At 42.8% G+C, this 25,038-nt stretch overlaps 2 protein-coding genes across 2 annotated transcripts; one reads left to right on the top strand and one right to left on the bottom strand.

Annotated features, from left to right (window-relative positions):
* The first annotated feature begins 1,267 nt into the window (after positions 1-1,267).
* LOC131720918 (protein phosphatase 1 regulatory subunit 1A-like) lies at positions 1,268-10,143 on the top strand. Its single transcript, XM_059013401.1, has 7 exons — positions 1,268-1,540; positions 5,493-5,553; positions 7,548-7,585; positions 7,848-7,911; positions 8,127-8,336; positions 8,694-8,804; positions 9,296-10,143. Exons 1-7 carry the CDS (start codon positions 1,460-1,462, stop codon positions 9,361-9,363), a joined length of 633 nt encoding a protein of 210 aa, XP_058869384.1. The 5' UTR covers positions 1,268-1,459; the 3' UTR covers positions 9,364-10,143.
* Positions 10,144-12,405: 2,262 nt separating this feature from the next.
* LOC117401038 (dual specificity calcium/calmodulin-dependent 3',5'-cyclic nucleotide phosphodiesterase 1B-like) lies at positions 12,406-22,492 on the bottom strand. The gene is made up of 14 exons (XM_034001436.3): positions 22,314-22,492; positions 20,574-20,687; positions 19,851-20,033; positions 19,421-19,487; positions 19,059-19,175; positions 18,830-18,970; positions 18,330-18,430; positions 17,543-17,668; positions 17,037-17,138; positions 16,818-16,938; positions 16,187-16,268; positions 15,457-15,574; positions 14,786-14,922; positions 12,406-14,488 (listed from the first exon to the last, which is right to left on the bottom strand). Exons 1-14 carry the CDS (start codon positions 22,364-22,366, stop codon positions 14,397-14,399), a joined length of 1,554 nt encoding a protein of 517 aa, XP_033857327.3. The 5' UTR covers positions 22,367-22,492; the 3' UTR covers positions 12,406-14,396.
* Positions 22,493-25,038: the final 2,546 nt, after the last annotated feature.

Genomic DNA, 25,038 nt, shown 5'->3' on the forward strand with positions numbered 1-25,038 from the left:
ACAGCCGGCCTTGCTTGTCCGGTGCTGGGATATTAATTAAATATCCATGGGGGGCGATCCCTTCAATGGAAAGCTTTCATTAGAGGGCTGTCATGGCTGCTGACTCTAAGAGGTTGTGCATTAGAGTTTGGATCGGTTCCACGCCAGTGATCTCCGAGCGTCTCCTGCAGCAAACGAAACTCTAAAAATACACGGGATTTAAAGCAAGGTGCAACAATCTGAACTTCTAGATAGGAGGAGCAATTCAAAATAAGAATAACAACAATGACACAAGTACAGCTCAGGCCAGTCGAATGCAGCCTGCTGAATCAATAAGTGATGATTTCATCTTTGCGGCAGAGGGGAGGGGAGGGGAGGGGAGGTCATGTAACCTGGTCATCTTTTCATTCAAATAATTCCACATTCACTTAATCGTCACTGTAATAGACTTGCTGTTGGAGGAACTTGAATACATAACAATGCGGGGGTTCTGGTGTATAGAGAAGGTCCGGGTTATTATTGTTAAAATAATGCATGAATCGTACTTCACACAAGAACCCCAGCGAAGTGAGTGCAGTGTGGGGGCAGCACCCCCTGGCATCGTGAGAAAAGATTCTTTTAAAAGCTAAATCCCTGCCTGAGGCAAGCCTTGCTGATCAATAATAAAACAAAAAAGGCAAAGTCCAGAACTATGACACATCTGGCACAGAATGCAATGCGAGGCTGATACAGAGCTAACTGGAAGCGAGGGAGGGAGGGAGGGGGTGAATGAATCCTCCATAATAAACTAGGCATGGCCCTGACCCCTCGGCTAAATACTGCAAATTGCATCAATTCTTCTTGCATCTAGATCATGAGGTCTCAGTTTTTGTAGATTAATTTTAGGATCTCTTAACGGACAGTAATTTGGACAGCAATTCTGTAATATTGTACAGTATTGTAGAATATTTTCCTACAACTGCAAATATAGGCAATGCCTTTTAGGTGTTCCAAATACATGTTAAACCATTCCTATACACGATTCAATCAATATACTACAGGATTTTCAAAGATATATTTATATATTAATTATTGCTTACTATCTATCTATCTATCTATCTATCTATAGATAGATATGAATGCAATACAACATCATGAAGTATATGCATTTTATTGTAAATGTACTGAATTTCTTTTGTGCTGGGATTGCAGTATTAGATCTTCAGTTAACCAATGGAGAGGGAGTGAGAGAGGGAGAGCGAGAGAGAGAGAGAGAGAGAACGAGGGGGTGGGGGTGACTGCAGGAACAGCGACACACTCAACACTGAGAGAGAGAGGGAGCTGAGAAACGTGGCTGGGAATTACCTGACTCCACTGACTGACACTGTGAAGAGAACAAAGGAGTGTGGTGGCAGACAGAGAGAGGCAGACAGACACTGTTCGGACACTGTGCCCCCCCCTCCCCCCCGAACAGCTGAGTTACACAAAGGGCAGAACCATCATGGAGACAGGCAGCCCGAGGAAGATCCAGTTCACTATGCCTCTGCTAGACTCACACCTAGACCCTGAGGCAGCTGAACAGGTGAGTCCTGAGATAGAGAGAGTGTGTGTGTGTGTGTGTGAGAGAGTGGATTACTGTGATAGGGAACCAGAGGGGGTTTTCTGTGAGGAAATATGTGTGTGAGACAGTGTGTGTGCATTTCTTCCAGTGTGTGTTGCTGTGTAAGGCTAAGCGCTTGTGTCCTTGCGTAGCGCTGATGTATTAGAGAATATATTTTGTAGGTGTTTCTAAAGCAGGGAATGTATTTTGTAGGTGTTTCTAAAGCAGGGATTTATCATGCCCAGATATTGAAAGCTGTGTTGAATATCTGCTCCTTGGCTTCACTCTGTGCTGAGGTTTCAGATTGCATTCTGAATACTACGTTATGGGTTCTGTAACGTTGTAACGCTGTGACGTCTGTGAAAGACGTCAGTCCCATCAACCTGGGCTTTTCTGTGTAGATCTGAAGAATTGTCTTTCTCAGTCTGGGCAAACAAATGAGATTCTGCTATCCTTGGCTAAACCTAAAACTCCAGTTCCAGGTGGATTTTCAAAGTCACTGGGACACTACACTGCTGTTCTGGGAAACCCATTCGGAGCAAACCTGCCAGCAACAGCAACCCTCTTCCAGCACCGTCACCGCGGATCATGCAGGGCACTGCCTCTCCCCTGATGCTGTTACTGCATTACAGCGTATTATGCTTCTCCAGAAAGGGTTTTAACCTTGAGAGGACATTTAAAAAAATAAAACAGCAGAATGCAGCCTCCACACAAGGGCAAGCCACACCTTATCCCTGATTGACAATAGATGTGCTTGTTGGTTTTTAATTATTTTTTTTAAACCAAAAGGTAGGATCTCAACTCCCCCGTCAAATGGCCACAAAACAGACCCATGGATCCAATGCAGATTTTAAAAATATGCCTTGCAAACTGAATTGGTTCAGGGCATTTTGTTTTTCATTTCGTCAAGCTGTGTGGGTGGCTCTGTATTAAAAGACACAACATCGCATTTAAGAAATCAACCACTGGAGAGCGAGTATCTGTTAAACGAAATCCCGGCTCTCGTTTTTATAAACCGCAGGCATTTGGGGGCAGGGTTTGCTTGAGATATCTAATGTTGGTAGGGATGGATTCAAATCACCCGGCCTACATCCTGATGGAAGCTTTCAGGAAATATCAAACAACAAAACGCAGAAGAACTCTGAGAGATCGTTGATGTTGGATGATTTTATCTGTTAATCTGGCTGTGTATATGACAGACCCTCCGCTAACCCTGTCCTTGCTTGTCTGTGGAGCACAGAAAGATAGATGGGAGCCCCCCTGTCCTGATGGGAAGCAGAGACTGGTCACAAACCCTGTCTATTAATGTTCTCGGGAAACCCACCAAGTCAATGAGAGCACACAGCGGCTCAGTTCTGTTGGTGCTTCTTGAGTTTGGTTTGCACTTTGCTGTTTAACATTGTGTTCATCAAATCAAAATCATTCAGACTGAAGATTGAAACACGATTTTAAAAAAATAAATAAATAAATAAATTAAACATAAGCGAAGCCACCAGCCCGAAAGCTGTGATGAGTTTGTTCAGCTGGGTGGCAGCAGCAGAGTTTGTGTCCAGCTACATGACTTCACTGCCTCAGTGTGATCCAGACAGTAAGAAAGCAGAGCCTGGCGCACAGCGGCCCCAGACCTGCGAGTATCCAGCAGCATTTGAGACGTGCAATCTGAGCGTTAGATTACAGACATCTATCATGCAACCGGGACCAACACGCTAAACTGTACCTGCTTACGATCTAAAAAAAAAACAGTTTGAAGCCATTCCCAAGTTCTGGGAATTCGTGTACGAAAGAAATTCTGAAATGGGTAAAAGGTTCAGGTGACCACCTGGTTTGAATCGCGCCATTTATGGACATTCTTCATTTGCCGTAGCTTTCGCTAGGCACGAGGAGGCTTAACAGGAGGGGGTGGGGGGGTAAGCTTATTAAAACAGGCTCCCAATCCTCTCTTTAATTAGATTTCCTTCTCTTGTTACATAAAACCACTCGATTTTTAATTACATTTCTACATACTGTAGTGTAACATTCCACAGCCTTGCACGTGTACATTTAGCACGAAACCAAAGGATCCCTTTCACCCAAATAAACTAAACGTGATCAGTACGAACAAACATCAGTGATGTCACCAATATTATTTTAATTGATTGATTTCAATTTAAGCAGCGTTACAGATTCCTGTTGCCAGTTTAACCAACTGATGCATATAATAAAATAATTTAAGACAGGAAAGTATTGAAGTAAATGTTGCTGTGGTTTCATTTGTAGCTAGTAAGCACTGTTTTGAAGTATTTATCCGTGGTGCTTCTTGGTGTATTTTGGGAGGGCTATTCGTCTCTCTCTGTATTATTATTATTATTATTATTATTATTATTTATTTATTAGCAGACGCCCTTATCCAGGGCGACTTACAACTGTTACAAGATATCACATTATTTTTACATACAATTACCCATTTATACAGTTGGGTTTTTTACTGGAGCAATCTAGGTAAAGTACCTTGCTCAAGGGTACAGCAGCAGTGTCCCCTACCAGGGATTGAACCCACGACCCTCCGGTCAAGAGTCCAGAGCCCTAACCACTACCCCACACTGCTGCCTACATTAGGTGTAGGTGAGATAGTTTCAGATTAACTCCAAACCTCTGTATTTGGCAGCTGGTTAATTCCAGCGAAAGACTTGCTAAATTATTTATCTTGAAGGTCAAAAGTTTCTCTTTCCAAACCCTAAACCCAGAGTTCAACAGTCCACAGGAGAATGTACTGCCTTTCACAATCTCAAAAGCAATGAGTCTACATGTGCGTGTGGTGGGAGGTGGGAGGTGGGAGGTGGGGGGGAGGTATTTTCAATACACAGCCAGGGTTGTTGCCTTGATATAACTGGTCACGTTTCTCATTCCGTTCAACCCTTTTTAGCACCAGACCTTTTCTATTTATAAAAAAAAATCTAAATAATGCTCCAGCTTACAGGGTAGGGTGTGCAAATTAAACGCAGGGTCCTGGGTGAGCTGCTGAGAGAGCCTGTGTACCGGTACATTGACCGCTGTAAGATTAAGGGCACGTCCTAACGAATCCTATCCTCGCTGAAATGTATAGGGAATGCACAGGGGGGAAATGGGTACAAATCTGAATGGATTTGAACTGCATTGAGGCGACAGAGGTGAGGGAGGCGGCACAGACTTCCGCCCCCCCCCCCCTGGCATGCTGTGCTGCAGGGAAACAGAGTGGAATCTGGTGCAGCGAGTGGAAGAAACAGAGCCACCTGCCGGCCGTACCTGCGTACTGTGCTCAATCTTCACATCATGCGTTCTGTTTTTTCTGCCAAGCTGGTACAGAAATAGCTCGCCATTGTCATCCCAGTAACTGCATTAAAAAGACACAGCTTGTCATGTACACACGCTCGCATTATGCCACTGTAGATCTTGTGGTAAAATTAACTTGCTGAATCCTAGTTCATATTGTATTTCAGTAATATTATTATTTGCACTGTAAACTATACTGTATTATATATTAATCTTGCATTGTAACCCTGTACTGCCCTGCAACGCCTGTGCGCCTTGGATAAAGCCGTCTGCCAAATAAATAATAATTACTAATAAATAATAATAATAATAATAATAATAATAGTCAGCACTGCATACAGTGTCTATAGAAATGACCTGACCGCATCAGCTGTGGTTCCAGTTTCAGCCAGTAGGTGGTGTTGTGGTTCATACATCACCGTTAACAACACAGGACACAGCACTGATGCGTATGCGGTCGCCATTATTCTTGGATTTCAAAATGCTGGTGTGCATGCCTTTGAACAGATCTGATCTACCTTCTAGCTGTGTTGCATTGAGGTTGTTACAACAAGCCTATTGTTTTCCCAGATTAAACAAAAATGGTGCAAGGTTACAAAATATGGATTCAATAAAATAAAAGTAAATTCTCCTTCTGTCTCTTCAGATCAGGAGGAGGCGACCCACTCCAGCCACTCTGGTGATGTCCAGTGACCAGTCCTCCCCAGGTAAGCCCGTTGAACTTCCAGGTCATCTTACAATTAATATGAAGTCCTATAAATCTGTTTTAATCCTGCCAGGGTGTATCTGATTTTATGATGTCTCAGCTTGTGGGAAGATTCAAATTCTTCCACTTTCATGAATTATGGAGTAAATCTAAATATAGGAAGTGTGTCAGACTGGGAATAGCACAAATTAGTATTTAAGGCAGCACAGTTTCCAAGGTGTAGCCAAATCCAGCTTGCACACAAGTCCTCTTGCAGGGACCCACAGTTTAATCCTGCTTCTTAACACAGCGTGCCGGCTGTGGGGCTGGAGGGCTTGCATGGCTGGTTAATAGCCCTGCTTTACCCACACTGGCTCAGTGCCACAGCGTTTGAAGCGTGATACTCTTAATTACTGATCCATTAACAGCCATCGATATAATTGCCATTACTTCCCCGTGGCTGAGCGCACAGGGCTGGCTCCCTTGTGGGCGGCCTGGCCCAGCTGTACTGCCTTCGCTTCCAGGAAATGATCCTTCTGTCAGACTAAGCAGCGGCTCCCTTGACGTTGTTTTACAATGAGGTGACTGATTCACAGCTAATGAAGTGCACGGGGTTTTTAGCGAATGTGTGATTCGCAGCTAAAACAACATGTCCCTTAATTAACAACATCCAGCATCTGCCTTCTCTTTCGTGCACAATTCCCCTTTAATGGTGCTGTGCTTTACCATGCACTTCACATGACAAGAATTCTTACAGGGCATGCAGAATATTTCAAGATAATAGTATTTTAGAATAAATAAAATATGAAACGCATGAATAGATCTTCAGCTTGAATATATTTGAATATATACATAAAATCTCAGTATATACCTTTTAAAGTAATAGAGTTCTTTAATAACTGCAGTATTTACCTTCTGCAATGTCCCTTCATTTAGCATGGTGCCAGAGCTGACAATGCCATGGCAGGTCAGTTATTTGGTCATTTAGCAGACGCTAACTATGCATCACAACTGCTGCTGCTGCAGAGTCACTTCCAATAGGACCTCGTTTGTTTTACGTCTCATCCGAAGGACGGAGCACAAGGAGGTGAAGTGACTTGCTCAGGGTCGCACACAGGGAGTCGGTGGCTGGGATTGAACCTCCTGGTAACAAGCCCCTTTCTTTAACCACTGGACCATTTAGTGATGATGTTGCAGGTTGATTCTGCATATCTGCAGGCCGACTCCCTGATTCCTCCTGCAGCGTTTTTGTAATGTAACATGCAGCACATGATGCTCCTAATTGTGCAGCTGTCTGAATGCATTTGAAGGGGTTAACAGCGACTGTGGTGCTGGGAGTTGCAGCAGCAGCCCTGTCTGCCAGCCCCTAGAATCCAGAGCGCTTCATCAAGAGAGAGGGCACGCTTGGGTGTCTCGGGAGGTTTTAGGTTGCTTAGCAACAGCACTGTCCCAGAAAAGTAAAGAAGCCGTGCGTCAAAAACATTCAGCTCAAAAAAAAAACAAACGAGGATTTGTCTACCAATTATCAGAGAGGAGCCCAAATATACATCATAGTAAAATACATATCTCAGGTTTGAATTATTATAGACAATATTCCATGCCCACGTCAGCTTTCTGAGTTGTCGATGCTTAGTTCACCCCCTAGTCTGTGCAAGTCTCTTTGGATGAAATCATCTGCTAAATGATTAAATGCAGAATAGTCCTTCATTTCCAGCCAGCACTGAAGGGTTAAGCTGTGTGGTTACTGATTGATCTTGTGCAAATAACAGATCGGTCAATAACTTACTGGACAGCCCTGAGGAGAACACGGTGTTGACCCCAGAGATTAGATGAGGAGGGAGTGAACCCAGCCAGGCACAGCTGTCAGGACGGTGCTGGATTAACCCCAAAGCTGCCGGAGACCGAGAGGGTCTGGAGTATAGGGGACCCCCACAGTGCTGCAAAAACCAACACGCACAGGACTGACCCAAACCTTAATCATTTGACTTTTTTTTTTTTTTTTTTTTTTTTTTTTAGAAATAGATGAAGACAGAATTCCAAATCAGCTATACAAGGTAAGATGGGTTTCTGTCTCCCTGCCTCCCTCCCTCCCTCCCTCCTTCTCTGCCTCTCTCCCTCCCTCCCTCCCTCCCTCCCTCCCTCTCTGCCTGTCTGCCTCCCTCCCTCTCTGCCTGCCTTGTTTCTGGTAATCAGTTTCACACTCAGAAAGCAGAATCCTTTCTGAAGAGCAGGAGGTACAGTACAGTGTGACACGCCTGCTTCTCTCTGTCGGGGGTCCCCCTCACTCCTCACCCCTTCTCTGCCATTGTCTTGCAGGCAGCCCTGATGAACTCCCCCCGGCAACGGAGGAAGGGGGCTCGCGGTACCCCCACCATGAAAGGTACGGTATCGCCATGGAAACAGAGACTAGCGTTCTCGTTCCATAGTGAGGCAGTGGTCTCGGATAGGGCAGCCTGCTGTTGACTGACCTGGTCTAATAAAGAATGCTCTACTGGTTCTTTATTTGCATTAAATTGGTGTGTTAGAAAAAGGACTGCATTGCAACCCCTCTTCCTCCCTCTCTCCCCCTCTCTGCCTCTCCCCCTCTCTCCTCAGAGCTGCAGTTCTTGGTAGAACACCACCTCTATAAGCAGCAGCAGCAGCAGCAGCACGGAGGGGGCGGAGCTGACGAGTGCTCCTCGGAGAGCCTGGACTGCCTGTCCGACCGGCCCAGCCCAGACTGTTGCCATGGCAGCACCGACCTCCCAGAGGATGATGGGGTTTGGAGTTCTGAAGCCTTTGAAAAACTCCAGAGCCGGCTCGAAAGTGAGTGACAGTAGAATGTTACCCGGAGCCTCGGAATTCTGAAAGATCAGCATTCCGAGGTCGAATTCTAAGAAGCTACACTGTCCTTTTGAAGGAGGCATCAGCTTTCTTTATAGTTTCACCTGAGAATATCATCTGAAAATGCAAACAGGCTGAATTAAAAAATATAAGAAACTTATTTATAAAAGTGTAGTGTTCTAAGTGACTTAGAATCACCTGAGATGAGCATGTTCCATGAGTTTAAAATGCACATCATCCAGCTGCACAATATTCAGTAGAGAAGTGAAAATGATCCGAATGCTGTTGCTGGGAATGTCCAGCTTCATCCCGGCCTGATCCGTTGTTTATCTTGTGCAGCTCCGGGCGGCGAATCAGAGGCCAGCGTCACGACTGAGCCACAGAGCGGTGCTCTGAAAGAGGAGGGGGGAGTGGCAAGAGAAGCAACGGCAGCACAGCAATCTGCACCCGGTACTTAATCCTCACTGCACAGTGCATAGAGACTGAGGGTGCGTCCACAGAGATCACTCTGCGCATAATCTGCACCCGGTACTGAATCCTCACTGCTCAGTGCATAGAGACTGAGGGTGCATCCACAGAGATCACTCTGCGCAGAATCTGTGCAGAATCTGACCAGTTTAGCCAAGGATCTCCGTGAACGCACCGTGATATATTGTGGGGAAGCTGAAGGCTCGAGTCCCCAGTGCTCTTCATATGCCAACTCTCAAGAGTGCTAAATTAAACTCAAATTTGTTTATGGAATGCTTTAATTGTAAAGCATGTTCCTTAGGGCAGACCATGTGACTCTGTTTCTTTATTATTTTTTATTAATTGAGGAGAATTATCTGTTTGCAGTATGCTATATATATATATATATATATATATATATATATATATATATATATATATATATATATATATATATATAAAGAATGAACTGATCTATGTGTTTGTATTGGCAGGAGGAACCAATGCAGACGACGCATTGTTCCCGGGGGAGGAGAAAAAAACAAGCACACAAGAGAAATAGACTTCCTTTTTGCAGAGCAGCAGCATTCTGACTGTAGACTAAAACAAAACAACAATTGAGTTAAAGAATGTTTTACACCCCAATCCTGTAGCAGGAATAGTGAAATCCACACAAATCCCCTATTAAACTTTGAAATTCTGTTTAAAACTGTAACATTACAGCATCCGTCCACTAGGGGCACAGTGAGCTACAGTATGTATCCTATCCCATTAGAATCCCAGTAAACTAATAGCGCCATCGTGTATACGTGGCTCAGATTTGGGACCGTGTCGTGAAGATGTTTATACATCCTTGAGCAATAATATCGAAAAGACCTCCATTCAAAAGAGCCAACGTGAAAGCGGGTTACACTGCAGTTTAAATAAACTGTAACTGCAAGACGTGGTGCTACAGAATATATATATATATATATATATATATATATATATATATATATATATATATATATATATATATATATGTTCATATGGGTGAAACTAAAGATTTATATATATATATATAGATAGATTATTAATAGTTAAGGTGACCATGTGGCTCCGGGTTCAGCAGGACAGTTCAGGCTTTTCAACTCGCAACCCAATGCATTCTGGTACGCCGCTTTACCTGTCTCAGGTACCATCCTTACCTTTGAGAGAAGCAGGACTACGCTTCCCAGAATGCATTGGGCTGCGAGTTGAAAAGACTGAACTGTCTCAAACTGTCCCGTTGAACACGGAGCCAGCGTTCCTCTAAGCATGATGCGTTCAATATTAAAAAAAAAAAAGACAAACACGGCTAGTCTGATTCTCCCCCGCATTTCACTTTTTTTAATAAGGGGACCGATCGACTTGCCCAAAGACCAATACACCATAATGTCGAATGAAACCAGCTGAATAATGTTAACGTATCGGATTACAAACCTTTGAAGTTTTCCATATACTTTATGAAAAATAACACATTGCAAAACGTGACATTGAAATCTAACACGACATACTGCGCCAGTGTTATGGATTTCGGTAGACTTCAGCGATGTCGTTTTGTTCTTTCTTTTGATTACAAGACGTTACGTGACTGAATGTCGTTTGGTACGACTTTAGCCTTGAACTGAACGTTTTATTTCCATAAATGAACAATTATTTGCGCATGACAAAACGCACGCAAGACGGTATTGTTAGTTTTACGTTAAAGAGTGCGTAAGAATACCTGATGCTATAAAGCGTCCTCGTTCATTCTTTCGTATGAAAGGCAGGGGGCGTAATTGCTTTTTGAACACTTGTAACTCTACTAAGAAATATTAAAGGAGCACACTGTATGCATTTATATACATTTCATTGTGTGTTGGGTGTCATGTGAATATAAACTAAAGTAGGATCAAAAAAATAAAAATGAAATAAAATATTGATCTTATTTTAAGATACCGGGATGGAATGTAATATTTGTAAAAGTAGAGACCCATCTCTTAGTTTTTACTGTTTTTTTTTTTCTATGATGAAGCTGAACTGTATTAATCAGACAATCATAATAATGCCGTGCAATGTATTGCATGATGATCAGACTCTCGACGGCTGAACACAGCTACAAACAGGACAAAGGAAAAACTTGAGAGCCACCATGCAATTGAAGATGGGGCATCAACACTGTCCAGCAAAGCGTAATACTCCCCCCCTCCCTCCCGAACACGATCTTTACGCCTAAGCAACTGTAGGAAAGCTATCTTGGGTTGAAACATTTGAAACATGTTTGTAATGTAGAATAACTTAAATGTAAGATTTTGTGATTTATTTTATGCATATTTTCTTGAAAAGTTTAATAAAAATTACGTAACACCGGAAGACAATGTGAGGTGTTTGTTGTGGCATCTGATGAACCCAGAAACACAAGTATTTAACAGGTGACGTCACTTAAAACCACAGCCTACCAGCTGAATTCGAGAACGTAAACCGAAGAGCCACCCCTGAACCAAACTGGTAGGCATGCAGTATACGTCATTAATTAAGGTTTACTGCTCTCTGGTGGAGAGGTATGGTATTGCAATAGGATCAAACACGTTCTGTTAAAAGGAATGAAATGCTGTTATCTGCTGTGACTCTGACCCGCTGATGAGCAGATTTTTTTTTTTAGGGCACCCCTCAAACTGGAAAAGAAAATGCAACAACAAAAAATGCAAAACACCACGACCCCATAAAAAGTATTTTTACTTATAAATAACAATAGCAATAATAATAATAATCAAGGCCGCAGCCAGCTATAAGAACATAAGAAAGTTTACAAACGAGAGGAGGTCATTCAGCCCATCTTGCTCGTTTGGTTGTGTGTCTGATTGATCCCAGAATCTCATCAAGCAGCTTCTTGAAGGATCCCAGGGTGTCAGCTTCAACAACATTACTGGGGAGCTGGTTCCAGGCTACGAGGGCTTTGCCGCAAAATAAAATGCATTTCATCCGTCGTTATATGCATGCATTAAAAGTCCCGCTGATATCTATAGCCTATGTGCTCGTTAAAATCTGTTACTGTCATTTCAGACTACAGCGACACCATACGGCAGTGGTGTAAACGGGTAAGTGTCTCGGTGACTTTTTTTTATTGCTGGTTACGGACCTGATAATAATAATAATACAACATTGCCAGTTAAAATAAAAATAAAAATAAAAACATTCACAGCTCCTCCTGTCTGTGTTTGCTTAGGGTTGAGTCGTGTCCGGGTGCAGGCTGTCCTCCGGCTGTAGCTCTGTGTGGGAGGACTGCTGACTGCCGGCAGGGGGAGCTCCATGTCATGGCAAATTTCGTCCCCTCCACTCTTCCCATGGGGGGGTGGGGGGCAGTACGTGTATAAATCTGCTGCGTTCGTCCCAAGAAAACAAGTTACCTATATTTCAAAAAATAAAATTGTTAAAGGGTTTCATGATTCAGAATACTTTTTTTAAAAATATAGGTAACTTGTTTTCTTGGGACGAACGCACCAGATTCTCCACCCCTTCTTATTTTACACAATGAACTGGCCCAGTTGACGTGAATCGCATCGTTGCTTAAATACATTGTTTGCTGCCATTGCGTTCAGTAACGGTTTTGATTTTGAAAGTGGATTTTCTTTCTTTTTTTTTTTTTTTTTTTTTAGGAAACCACCTGAAAAAAAAGGGTGGAATAACTAGATGGTAGCAGTGAAATATTGCCAGAAGTTAGTGAGGTAGGATTTATTTTTTTTTCAATAAAATATAACGATCTAATATCGATGCCTACTGGCATATTACCATTTTGTCAATTTTATATTTCGATTTATAAAAACGATTTTTTAGGCTACATCATTTTTTCTTTGTGTTTACTCGCAGCGTATTCACAAAGCTGATTTAAGATTAAGACCAAAAAAAGGCTATGTTATGACCTTCACAAAGCGAGTTTAATTTAGACCGTGTTTCTGTCCTCGCGCGACCTATCTTCACTATCTCCCGCTCAAACTGCTCGCGCTGCCTGACAGAAAACTGTCAGTTTGGCTCCTTCACTGGGATTATAAAGTACGAAATATAATCATATACTGTAAATATATACAGTAATGTCAAACTAATACATTGTAAAATAGGATTTAATATGTTATGTTAATGACACGTCGTTATTATATTTTAAAATTTATAAATAGTGATATGTTGAATTATTTCACAGTGATGAGGCAATCTCACTAATTTATATTTAAAAAAAAAAAACTATTTACAGAGAAAAAATGTATTCAAATTAATCAAAGCATTTTTAACCAGAAATAAGCGGTTTTTTTTGGTACTGTTTATTTTTTATTGACTACAACAATGTTTTGGTTCTGTGCTAGCTTGCAGCATAAAACAATTTGGTAGATTCTTTTTAATTGTACTGCCAACATTTTTGTATGTTTTTATAGTTAACAATTTGTACTGTTTTGTTTAAAAGAAAAAACTATTGACAATTTCATTTATTTAAATAAGTTCGAGTGATTGTAAAGAAAGTAATGTATGTTTTTTTTTTTTTTTTTTGTTTTTTTTACCTGCAACAAAGCTGAAATTGCATGCTTCTGTTGGTTGGGGGAGAAAGGTCTCTAAAATATAAGTTAGCGTTTCAACTGACTGTCTCCCAAAACGGTATCGACTTCTCAGTTCAGTCTCGTTAAAAACTACCAAAAGGTTTTCCCCTGTCTACAAAAATGCCTCCTCCAAGGTAGTCTTAAAGTTAAGCACATACTTAAAACCAAAATCACATTAAGACTTGTTCGTGAATAAGACTTAAGTTCAAATTGAAGGCTTGTGACCAGTCTTAGACTTAAGTCAGCTTTGTGAATGCGGCCCCTGTTGCTTGCAGTGAAAGTACAACGTTTCACTCAATCAGGCCGCTATGACCAGCGAGATGGCTAACGCGTCCTGCAGATGTGAAGTTTGTTTTAACACAATACCCAGAGGTACAGTCTAGCTGAGCGGATGAGATAAGAAACAGCTTCTCCTGCCAACGGCTTACTTGTAAGATTTCGAATGGGAACAGTACTCTTGGGATTGCACATGGCTATGCCAGTTTTAGCGCTGCTGGAAAATCTTAATAGATGTCTACAAGACTTTTCCCACAAGTTGAACAACTTTTACGTTTGCTTCTCGTTTCGCCAGCATCTTTGGCCCAAGCAGAACTCAGTTTTAGCAGCCTATGACGACTGAAGTCCTGGCTGCGCAGCAGTATGACACAAAGCAGACTGAACTCCATAGCAGTTTGTCACACACACCAAGACATTCGGGGTGACATCAATCTGCCTGAACTGGAAAAGGAATTCTGTTTCAGATCAGACATATAATGACCCTAATTTGTCAAGTAACAATGCGATCAAGCATAGCGTTTCTGAAGCAGAATAGTTTATAGTTAAAATACACATTAAAAACATTTCTTATCGCTGTTACTGTTTCGATACTCGCCATCTGTGTTTCTAAGAATTTGTCCTATATTGCCACACGTTTTGTCCCCAACACCTTACAGTAGAGATTGGCGCCTGTGGGCAGGGTGGCGGAATTTGCCACGACACCCACGCCAGGCACCGGGCTGCCCCGACCAGGACGCTAGTCCTTGTGACGGAGCTCCACTGCGTTCTCCTCCGAGAAGTCCTCTTCACCCGAAGACAGCTCCTTAATGGAGCACTGGTCTGCAGATTCTGTGGGGTGGTAGGGAGTGGGGAGAGGGACATACAAGGAGGGCTGTTACAAAGTTAATAACCTCCAATTCCAGATTCAACACATTTTCCCTCTAATAATAATAATACCATCAAAAACTATTCTCTTTAGAAAACAGTAAAAAGGCACTTGCATGATCCTTATCGCTATTTGCACTTGTGCGCTCATGCCACCTGTTGGACATTTGACATTACAGCTCTTTCTGTGAAATGAATGAGGAAGTTCATTGAAGTCTCTGACCCGAAGCGGTGTGTGTGTGTGTGTGAGTGATGACGTACTGTTGGCAGCTCGCTCCTTCCACTTCAGTTTGTTCTGCTGCGTGTACCGGGTCCAGGTGGAGCGGAAATTGCGCAGCTCGGCTGTGATGTGTGCTTGATTCCACTCCAGACCCCGAGAGCTCTCTCTCCACAAGAAACTGCGCACACAAAGTTTGATTTTAATAGTTTAAACGGACTGTTTTTGTGTTTAGACAGCTTCTGGTACAGTGTTACTGAAATGGTACATAAGGTACCGGTACACACACACATACACATATATATATATGCTTTTTCCATCCAGCTGAAGAAGGACTTGTAGTCCGAAATGTCCTGATATAATTTATTTTATTTTATGAATTATTCATAACTTTTTCTTTTGATTTTGCACCTTTTGGTACACAGCAGTTTTCCTTTTTCAAATTATATATTTTGCTCAAGAGAGCCAACTTTCCTACGTTTCTGTATGTTTAACATACATTTGTAAAGGGACTGTGATTAAACAAATAGTCAACTACACTGACTTTATTTAAGTCTAATAATATATATCTATAATGTATTACTATTTAATGTGCCATCTTATATGCCACCTTTAATTTAGATTTAAAAAATCCTGCAGTTTTAGCACAAGTACTTTTACAAAGAAAAACACTTGTAAAAAATACTACATTCGCCAGTAGCGAGGCAGGGTTTACCTGAGCCTTTTGCAGGAGTCGGGCGGTGACGGGTTTTCCTGAACCAGCGGGATCACGATCTTCTCAGCCATGTCCGTCAGCAGAGAGAAGGTGGGCTCCACGATGAAATCAATGAACCCTGGTGCAGCACACAAAGGTAACGATAAAACGAGTCAAACAAAGGCAGTAACACCGGTGGCACAGGAAATTAGTTGACATTGCCTGAAGCAGGGTTTCCCAACCCTGGTCCTGAGGGACCCCCCTGTGTCTGCTGGTTTTCATTCCAGCTGAGCTGTCAATTACCTAACTGAACCCTTAATTGAACTATTCATTAGCTTAATTAGACCTTTTTAATTGTTTTTAAAGTTGGAGATTTCAAGTTAACTATACAATCTGCAACTTTTTAGGAGCTGAGAACAATTACAAAGGTCTAATTAAGCACATTATTAGTTAAATTAAGGGTTTGATTAAGTAATTGAGAGCTTCAATTCGACATTTGTCATCTTATCTATCTAGGTGTAAAGTAAATTCATGTTTAATTTATTTTTCTGATTTGAAGAAAAACAACGTTCTAACACGCGCCTTATTTATTCTGTTATTAATGTTTTTCTGTTGGCATAACTTAACTTATATTTCTAAGAATAGTGAAAAAGATGATTGTGGTTTCATGTTGTACTTGAGATTTCTGTACTCTCAAAGGTAACCGCGATGTCCTCCTTTTTCTTTAAGTATTCGAACCCTGCTCACTTACCAATCTGGGACTGGGCTACCAGCGTGGTCTTGCGGTCACAGAGAGGAGAGAAAGGGAGCCCCAATTCTGCCTCCTTGTCTCCCTAAAAAAATGGTAATGGTTTTAGGCTTTTACCTATTTTTTTTTTTTTAGTTTTTTTTCTTCTCGGCAGTACACTTCCTTGTGACATTTCCAAGCATTTTTGTGCATTTTGCTTTCACATTTCTTAAAATGGTCAGTCTGAGAAATAAACTTTTGGTTTTTTTCATTACAAAACTCGCGCTACATTACTGTTTTTCATTGTGGTAACGGTACTCTTAAATGACCGTGCCTGCTTCTTTGGCTGAAGAGATGTTATCAGCTCATCATCTAACTGGGGAATCTGCTGCGCAATTAAATCATCCTTAAACTCCTGATGGTAAACAATGTAACTAAATCTATTATATCTGGGAAGATGCAACAGACGAAAAAAATCTGTTTAGGCACTCTACAATTTGACTGACAAAAGATAACGTTGGTTTATTGGAGTTCACAAAGATACATGTTTTCCTGTACTATGATTCTGTTTTTTCAGTGTAACTGCTTACTATCTGAGATGACCCTATCTTGTTTGCACATGAGCTGCATAGCTAGTTGTAATCCAAGGGATTACCTGCCTGAAGAACTCCTCCATCAGGGCCTTGGTCCAGCGAGCATGTAGAGCCCAGGGCTTGGTGGGGTGGCTGATATCTGCAGTGTGCAGCAGCAGGGACAGGGCCTTGGGCTTGTCAATCCTGGGGAGGGACAGAGCAGACTGCGGGTCAGGCCGGGGGGGGGGGGGGCGAGTGGGGGCTAGCTGTAGCGCAGGAGAGCACAGTGTCCTGCCTCTTACCTGTCCAGCTGCTGCAGACAGGTCTTCATGGACTTGACCTGCATGAGGTGGGTCGACATGTCCGTTGCCAGAACCATCTCGATGACGAGACTCCGCAGCTCCCTGCAGACACAGGCAGGCAGCATTGTGTGTGAGACTGAAATCACAGCTATCTGTGTGAGCGGCACAGACTAAAAACACACGCACACACCCACAACTAAACACAAACCAGCGAGACATTAGCATACAGTGCACGGCACACTCACTGTTTCAACTAATATCAAAAGGTCATATGCTGGTGTTAAATACAAAATATCTAAGTGTATCCATAGCTGCGCCTTTTCAAGTTATTATGGTTTCTCTGTATAAGTGCTTGCACTATCAAGCCATTTTCTTTAACCACTGGGACCTCCTATTGAGATATACCTGTGCTGGCCCTGTGGTCACAAAGTGAATAAACAAAAGTGTTTGAGCAGATTTGGGACTGAGTGGTGCGTTTCTGTACAGGACTCACTGCTGCCTCTTACCTCCATTCCTCCCGGGAGAGGTTGATGAAGATGTTCCTCTCATCGTCCTGCATGAGCCGAAACGCAGCGCTCACGTGGTGACTTTCCAGCACAGAGCGGTCGTTATAGATCATCGCGTAATCGGACCTTGACAGAAACAGTATTGAAGAATCAGACAGGAGGAATGGACTTGTGGACTTGGGACGCTTCCTCTCCCTTGAAGCCTCTGTTTCATTTCCCAGGAATGGGAGGTGAAAGGGGTCAGCCTTGCCTTGCTGTTTATGAAAGCTTTCTTTGGGAGAAAGAAAAACATGTTGCCGGGCCAGAAGAAAATCATATAGAACTGTGTTCTGGGAATTCCTTCTGCTTCATCATGCTCTCCTGTACTGTGCCATGCTTTTGTCGTGCCTTGCTGTGGTTTCTGTCGATTGCTATTACTACATGCAATTCACAATGTAATCCCCAAGTTTTGCTCTGGTGTTATGTACAGAATTTGTATATTAATCAAAACATGTAGTCTGTGCTTGCTGGGCAAAGAGCAACTACATCAGCCAAATCTAGGACCCCATTCACCTTGAGCTCTACAGAGAATTGATTTTATTTCTTGTTTTCTTTCCAAAAAAAAAAAAAAAAAAAAAATCCCACTGATCTAAAAATACGCTTTCTGAAAAGCATGTTTATGTGAAAGGCACGTTGAGAATGTCTAGCTGTCGGCTGGTTTAGAGTGGCAGCCGCTGGTATTTGGAGCAGTTCGAGTAGCTGTCCCATACATGTAGCTCAGAGAGAGGGGAGAGCCGGGGTCCCTTACCTGGTCTGCACGTGGAAGGGGTTGGTGGTGCCGGTGTGCTCAAAGTCGTGGATCGCAGCTGCAAAGAGCGCTGCAAGGATCTCCAGCTCGCTCAGCCAGTTCTGCAGGAGAGTCACAGACCAGCTGTCAGGCTTCTTTGAAGCTGTTAAGGTACAGCTATAGCCAAAAGTTTTGCATGAAATGAAACCTGCTGAATAATGTTACGTTAACATATTGAATCACATACCGCTTTGTAGTTTGCCATATACTTAACTAAAAACTGACAAATTGAAAAATGTGACATTTCGAAATCTAACATGAAATACTGTACTCCTGTTATGGCTTCCGGTAGACTTTTGCGATATCATTTTGTAGTTTATTTGATTACATGATGGTAAATAAAATATCTAAATGTTACTATATAAGTAATTTGTCTCGATCCTAAAATTCTAGGTGATGCTAAACTTTTAAACATGCCCCCCACCCCTCCCCTCCCCTCGGAGAGGGACAGTGACAGGTACCACTAAGCCTGTGCGCAGCAGGAGGCAGTGGACAGTCTGAGTGATGTCGGCCGCGTGGACCTGGCTGTGATACGGGTTCCGGTGCTTGTTGTATCCGCTCTCCAGAGCATCGAGGAAGGAGATTAGGAACGCGATTGGAATCTGTCAAAAAAGAAGACGCTGCATTTTGAATAACGAGACGCACTTCGTCATTTACAGCTGAAATCAACGGAGGAACGGAAAAGGTCACCTTGAAGTGGCTGTTGAGCTCGTATCGGGTGAGGAGCTCGATGACCACGGTCCTCAGAGAGCGCTCCCTGCAGGCCGAGTTCAGTGCAAACATGTCGAAGTTCCACCGGTCCACGTTCTGAAATACAGGTCTCCCCAGTAACCATTCTGTGGATAAGCTGTTCTCATCCTTATATATGCGCCCCGTTACCACATGCACAGCTGACGGTCAAATTGCGTTCCCAATAATAATAAGCATAGTATTAGCAATAATAAAATCCTACACAGTAACACCTGTCTGCTACGATTCTCAATCCCCTTTATCACCTGAAACCCTTTAGCATATATTCCTTGCTGGTTTGCAAGAGTCACTAGTTTCATTACCCTCAGGCAGTGAAGCACAGCAGATGACTGGTTGGGAATGGCAGCAGAGTAGGCTTTCTTAAACATTCTGAAACAAAATGAGACAAGTGCAATTAGAATAGAAAGAAGTGGAGACAACGCTGATGGAAAAAGCACAAACAAAGAGACAACCCATTGATTCATCGTAGATTTCTGACTGAGAAACTTGACTGGGTGGGTGCGAATTAGAGTACAAAATTGGATATTTTCTAATGGGAATTTTATTGCGTGCGTGTGTATATATATATATTTATAGTAACTTTTACTAGATTCCAAGTGTTACCCCAAAGATAAAGTTGCAGTGGGGGCTACAGCTCATCCTCTTAGGCCAGTATGTGGAAGGCATCCCTAGCTCAGCCTCCCTTGTGTCTCTCTGACGGGCAGGTTTTTTTTCGGGGTGGATTAGTCTCACCTCTCCACGAAGATGCCAGCCTGCACCACGTGAACAATGCTGCGGAATGTGCGCTTCTCGTCGGACCGCTTGCCAGGGGAAAGGGCCTTGTGGGTAAAGGTGGAGGACAGCCAATCACGCACCTCCGAGTGGACTGTGTCTGATCTGAGCTGCTGCAGGTCATCTTCGATATCCAGGATCTGCCTGTGAAGAGCAAACCAGGTTGCGTGTGTCAGCTTTCATTGCAATCACACATCTTAGAGACTGTTCGAATCCTGGACAGTGAGCAGCAGATACAGCTCTGGCCAAAAGTTTTCCATCACCCTATAGAATGAACTAATTTTGCTTCATAAAGTCGAATGAAACCTGCTGAATAGTATTACGTTAACATATCGAATCACATACCACTTTGTAGTTTTGCATATACCTTGCAAAAAACAGACAAAAATGTAAAAATTTGACATTTTGAAATCTAACGTGAATACTATTATGGCTTCCAATAGACTTTTGCAATATCATTCTGTAGTTTCTTTGACTACATGATGTCAAAATTATGTTCATGTAGTTTTTTTTTTTAAATGGATGTCTCAGTCCTAAAATTCTACGCCATGCAAAACTTTTTGGCCATAGATGTGCACTTCCTTGTTACTCTTTGAACCTCCCATATACACTTCAGAACATGGAAACTGCTTCCCTCTAAATTGGGATAATTTCCATGTTTATCCACCAGGTGACAGCAGTTACCTGTTCTCATCAATGTAAACTGCCTCTAGCAGAGAAGCTGTGTATTCCAGATTCTTCTTCATGTCTTCGAAGTCCACCTCTGCCTTGTCCAGCTGTTTCATCATGATGCGTAACCTGCAAGCAAGAGCATTTTAAAGAAAGAGGAACCTACGGGGGGGGGGGGGGGGGGGCTGTTGAGTACAACTTACGGCACTGCCATTCGAATCATTGCAATGGGGGGACTTTCCTTGTTTGCATACTTGAAAAAAGAAACAGACTTGCTTGTACTGTTAGCTCTGCAACTTAAAAGAAAGCTGCTTTAACCTGCCCCAGACACTGCTTAAACTGCCCCAGACAAATGCTTTACAAAACGTTTAACATCAGCATAAACTGGAAGAAATAAAGAAACTAAGCAACTTCAAGAAAGCTGCCCCCTTTTCCCTGCTGCTTATTATTTGATGTGCTGTCCCAGATATTGACTCTAAATGCTGGATGTATATGAGGCTTGTGTGTCGGGGCTGAGTGGGATGACAGAAACATGCCCAGGCGAAGGCATGGACAGTTTTGTTTGCAAACACCCAGGGTGTTTAAGATGGGTCCCCGGGACCCCATCAGTGCTGCCCCACACTGCAGGTATCATGGGGATTGTTCTTGAAGGCACACACCGCTAAAGGAAGGAGCTGAAGCAATGTGCTGCTCCGTGTGTGTTCAGCTTTCACTTCTTTCTTGCTGCCTCCAAGCGATGCAATTTAACACTATCACGGCCCGTTGCCTTTGCTTATGGGGGAGCAGCAGCAACGCATCATTAACTTTTGTTTTTCCATGACTGAGAATCCTATCACGCTCAAGCCAGGCTACTGTTGTTGCATCGCTGCCTGAAGCAGGAAATAATCTTCTGAGGAAATATACATGACTTTAACGCTCATTGTAAAATAATTCGGCTCAGTCTGGTAAACAGATGTTTTGACCAAAAATGTTAACGCTTGTTTACAATCCAGACTTAGATAAATAATGTGTTTAATTATGTAAATAGAGCTGAGCTGTGGGTTTTGTATGTTTCTGAGAAAGTGGTCACGTCTACGTCTTTTCTGTATCAGAAAATGTGAATGTTAGCATGTAAGCTGGCCTATGGTTTGTATCAACGCTGACGTGAGGTCGTTTATCACCTGGAGAAACTGTGGTGCATCTAGGAGGTCCAATCAGAGTCACGGATATCGTATAATAATCAAAAACATGAAAAAATAAGATTAAAAGGGAGGTCATATTTTTACAGTTCTGGTTTTAAGCTCATTCCAAAGCCTAAAAATAAGTCTTGTTGCACAACTTCTAAACTGTTACCCTGAACAATGTTCTCCCTGCGCAAAATGTTCACAGAAAATATTTTTAAAGAACAGCATGACTCAACATAACCCGAGTGAAAACATTGGGTTAAAATAATAAGCAAAAGCAAAGGCTTTTTTTTTTGGAGTGATCTAAGCCGACGTTTGACAAATGACAAACAAACTTCAAAGTTAAACGCTATGATGCCAGGTTTGCAATGAGAGTACAGACTCATAAATGAGTTAGAAAGAAACAAACTACAAGACTGAGGGGGACTCAATGAACTGCTGGAGGGCAGGATCTCAGAGTCTGCTGTCCTGCTGGAGAGAAGACAGGCACACCCAGCAGTTCTACTCCTTTATGAACTCAGCAGAGAGAGAGAAAGAAAGTGAAAGAGGCAAGAGCAGTCCTGGACAGAACTCCTCTCGCTCGCTGACTTACCTTTTGATCGGAGCCTGTAGGTGTTTCTTGCGAACTCTCACAAACTCAGCCATGGGGGCAGGAGGAAGTGTCTGTGTGTGTGAGAATGTAAGAGACGGAGAGGCAGAGAGAGTGCTCTCAGGATGTGACAGGCTGAACGGTCCTGAATCTGTGTCAGCACAGAGTCAGCCTCTCTTCAGGGCCCCTGTGCGGCTGGGATTGGGCAGTCTCTGTGTGTTTATGTACATGTTTGTGGGGGTGAGGAGGGGGGGTAAGAGGGCAGTGTTTGTGGCTTTTTTTAGAAAACATTAAAAACTAGAGATGTACCAGCTTTTCCATTGCAAAAGCAACGAGGGGAGGAACCATCTGCATTAGCTCAGTAAAACCCACATCAAACAGTCAAATAGCAACAAACATAAGATTCCCCTCAGTGTGCCCTCTCTCTGTAGAATAAATACTTCACATATTTATTCACTTAAGGGCACAAAGTTTATACACTTTTTTCTATACTTTGAAAACTTATTTTCCAACTTTTTTTTTTTTTTAAGCCCCAATAAAAAAAAAATGGTATTGCCTTTTTCAGTTTATGATTGTGTTTCTCTTATTTCCAAGGTTAAAACAACCTGTCTAGCTGTGCTTGGCTTGGATTGTGAGGTGGACTTATTCCACTGCAGGAAGCAGAGACCTCCAGACTGATTTCACGTGAGCTACATTTTAACCTAGACGTGAAAGTCTAGTCAACAAGCCTGTTCCTCCCAGCAGCCCCGCCTTCAATAACTTAACAGAAGTAACCATGCTCACACTGTACACCAACTCCACCTGCTGGTCTTCTAATGTATAACAGCTCACAAAAATGAATGAGAAATACCAATGCAATCGGGAGTCCGGTTTCTCTGTTACCCGCAGATGCTGAAGCAGTTTTGTTTTTTGGCTGCTAGGTCAAGCTGTGTACTGTTTCCATACTCCCCTGCCTTTTTAAAGTATTTATGACATCACATCAATTGTAAAACCTGATGCCGCTCTTTAACAGTCAATGGGAACATTTTGAATGTGGTTATTTATAAAAGTGAAGACACTGGGAAACGCTTCCCTCGTTACATCTGGCGGCTGTCGGTGTCCGTCAATCTATTGCTTGTTTCGTCGACTGCTGTCAGTCCCCTCTCTTCAGCAAGAACAATGGGATCGAGCAGTTGAATGAGTTATATGAAAAGGCTAGGCTCAGACGCTTGGGTATAGAAACATGTGCATGGCATGATAGGGTAAACACGTCTAAGACAGAGAGTGCTCAGAGCATTGCAGATGGATCTGTTGAAGTGTCGCCATGGCGATTGAGCGTAGTGTGTGAGGCAGTGTGTTTTGCCCCGGGGGGTGTGAGATACGCAAGCAGGGCTGTGGGGACTGTGACTGGAAGTGATGCCACACAGTGCCTGGGGAGATGCAGCCTCTCCACCCAGAACACTGGCACATCCACCAGAGTGGAGTAAAGCATAGCCAATCCTAGCCATTCACCAGAGATAGCCAGAGTGGAGTAAAGCATAGCTAATATCAGCTGCTACCCAACCTAGACCTGACTATTACAGGAAAGAATACAATACACATTAATTTTTATATAGCACCCTTCACGCCATGGCATTGCAGAGTGCTGTACAAAAACAAATCAAGAGAGCTCATATATGTAATACACTCCAGTTACAACTAGTTGTATACAAGCACATTCAAAAAAGGATTTTTCAATTTAGACTTAAAACAATCCGATGTTTCAACCTGCCGAATGATAACCGAGATAGATTTCCACAAACGAGGAACAGTAAAAAGACCTGGCTCCAGTTGATTTAAGATGATTTTTTGGAACAACTAGAAGTTCTGCATTTTCTGATCTCAAAGAACGAATAGGAATGAATATACAGAGTTAGTAGTTATTGGAGACAGGATGGCCCTGATGCACAGAGGACCTTATAAGTTATTACAGCAACTTTCAAATCAATTCAGTAGCTCACTGGTAACCAATGTAAGGACCTGAGCACTGGAGTGATATGTTGAGAATTACGAGTATGAGAAAGCAGTCTGGCAGCCCCTGACTGGAGAGATGCCATATTTAATAGTGTTGTGCATTATATAGATATTGTATTTAAATACACAGTAAACCAGTGGTTATAGGAGAGCTACTCACACATCAAACACTTTATTCCATTTTCTCCTGCTCATGGAAAGCATGATCAGCGGGGAGGAGCCCAGCTCTTCTCTGTTCTTCGCTGGGGAGTTCATCATCGTTCTGTCTCCTTGCTCAGAGCTCAGCCTGGTTTTCTGCACCAGAGATCTGTCCTACACAGCATGGGCAACCTGATTCCTAATTTAGATACCGTCTTTTTAAAATGGTAATGCAGGCAGCTCACAATCCTTTCTTTTTCCAGTTGTTAATTCCAAGACTGTCCACCTTGATGGTGCTTCTGTGCTTCAGTCCACTCTCCTGTGTTATGTGCAGCAGGTTCTTGTATTGGCCACTCTCTCTCTTGCTCTCTCTCGCTCTCTGTCTTGCTCTCTCTCTGTCTCCCCTGGTTCTGTGCAGTGCTGAGCCAGGGCTGGCTGCACTGCTGTGCTCCCCAGATCTCCTCTCGCTGCTTCTGTGAGCTCACCTGCGCACTGGGAGGGACTGATGCAACGTTTGTTTTACTGGCCAGCAGGCATGAGAAGATTGAAGATTAATAACTGGGTATCGAATTATACCTTTTAAGAGGCTATGCAGGTT

The sequence above is a fragment of the Acipenser ruthenus genome, chromosome 45, assembly GCF_902713425.1.
Source record: "Acipenser ruthenus chromosome 45, fAciRut3.2 maternal haplotype, whole genome shotgun sequence".
Lineage (NCBI taxonomy): Eukaryota > Metazoa > Chordata > Actinopteri > Acipenseriformes > Acipenseridae > Acipenser > Acipenser ruthenus.

Bases quoted from the DNA above. Each gene is read 5' to 3' on its own strand.
- LOC117401038 (XM_034001436.3), bottom strand. From the start codon at position 22,366: ATGGCTGAGTTTGTGAGAGTTCGCAAGAAACACCTACAGGCTCCGATC. The intron at 17,669-18,329 runs GTAAGGGACCCC...GTTTCTGTCAAG, and splicing joins CCCTTCCACGTGCAGACCAG to GTCCGATTACGCGATGATCT. The intron at 17,139-17,542 runs GTAAGAGGCAGC...CTGTGTCTGCAG, and splicing joins CTCTCCCGGGAGGAATGGAG to GGAGCTGCGGAGTCTCGTCA.
- LOC131720918 (XM_059013401.1), top strand. From the start codon at position 1,460: ATGGAGACAGGCAGCCCGAGGAAGATCCAGTTCACTATGCCTCTGCTA. The intron at 1,541-5,492 runs GTGAGTCCTGAG...CTGTCTCTTCAG, and splicing joins ACCCTGAGGCAGCTGAACAG to ATCAGGAGGAGGCGACCCAC. The intron at 8,805-9,295 runs GTACTTAATCCT...TTGTATTGGCAG, and splicing joins AGCACAGCAATCTGCACCCG to GAGGAACCAATGCAGACGAC.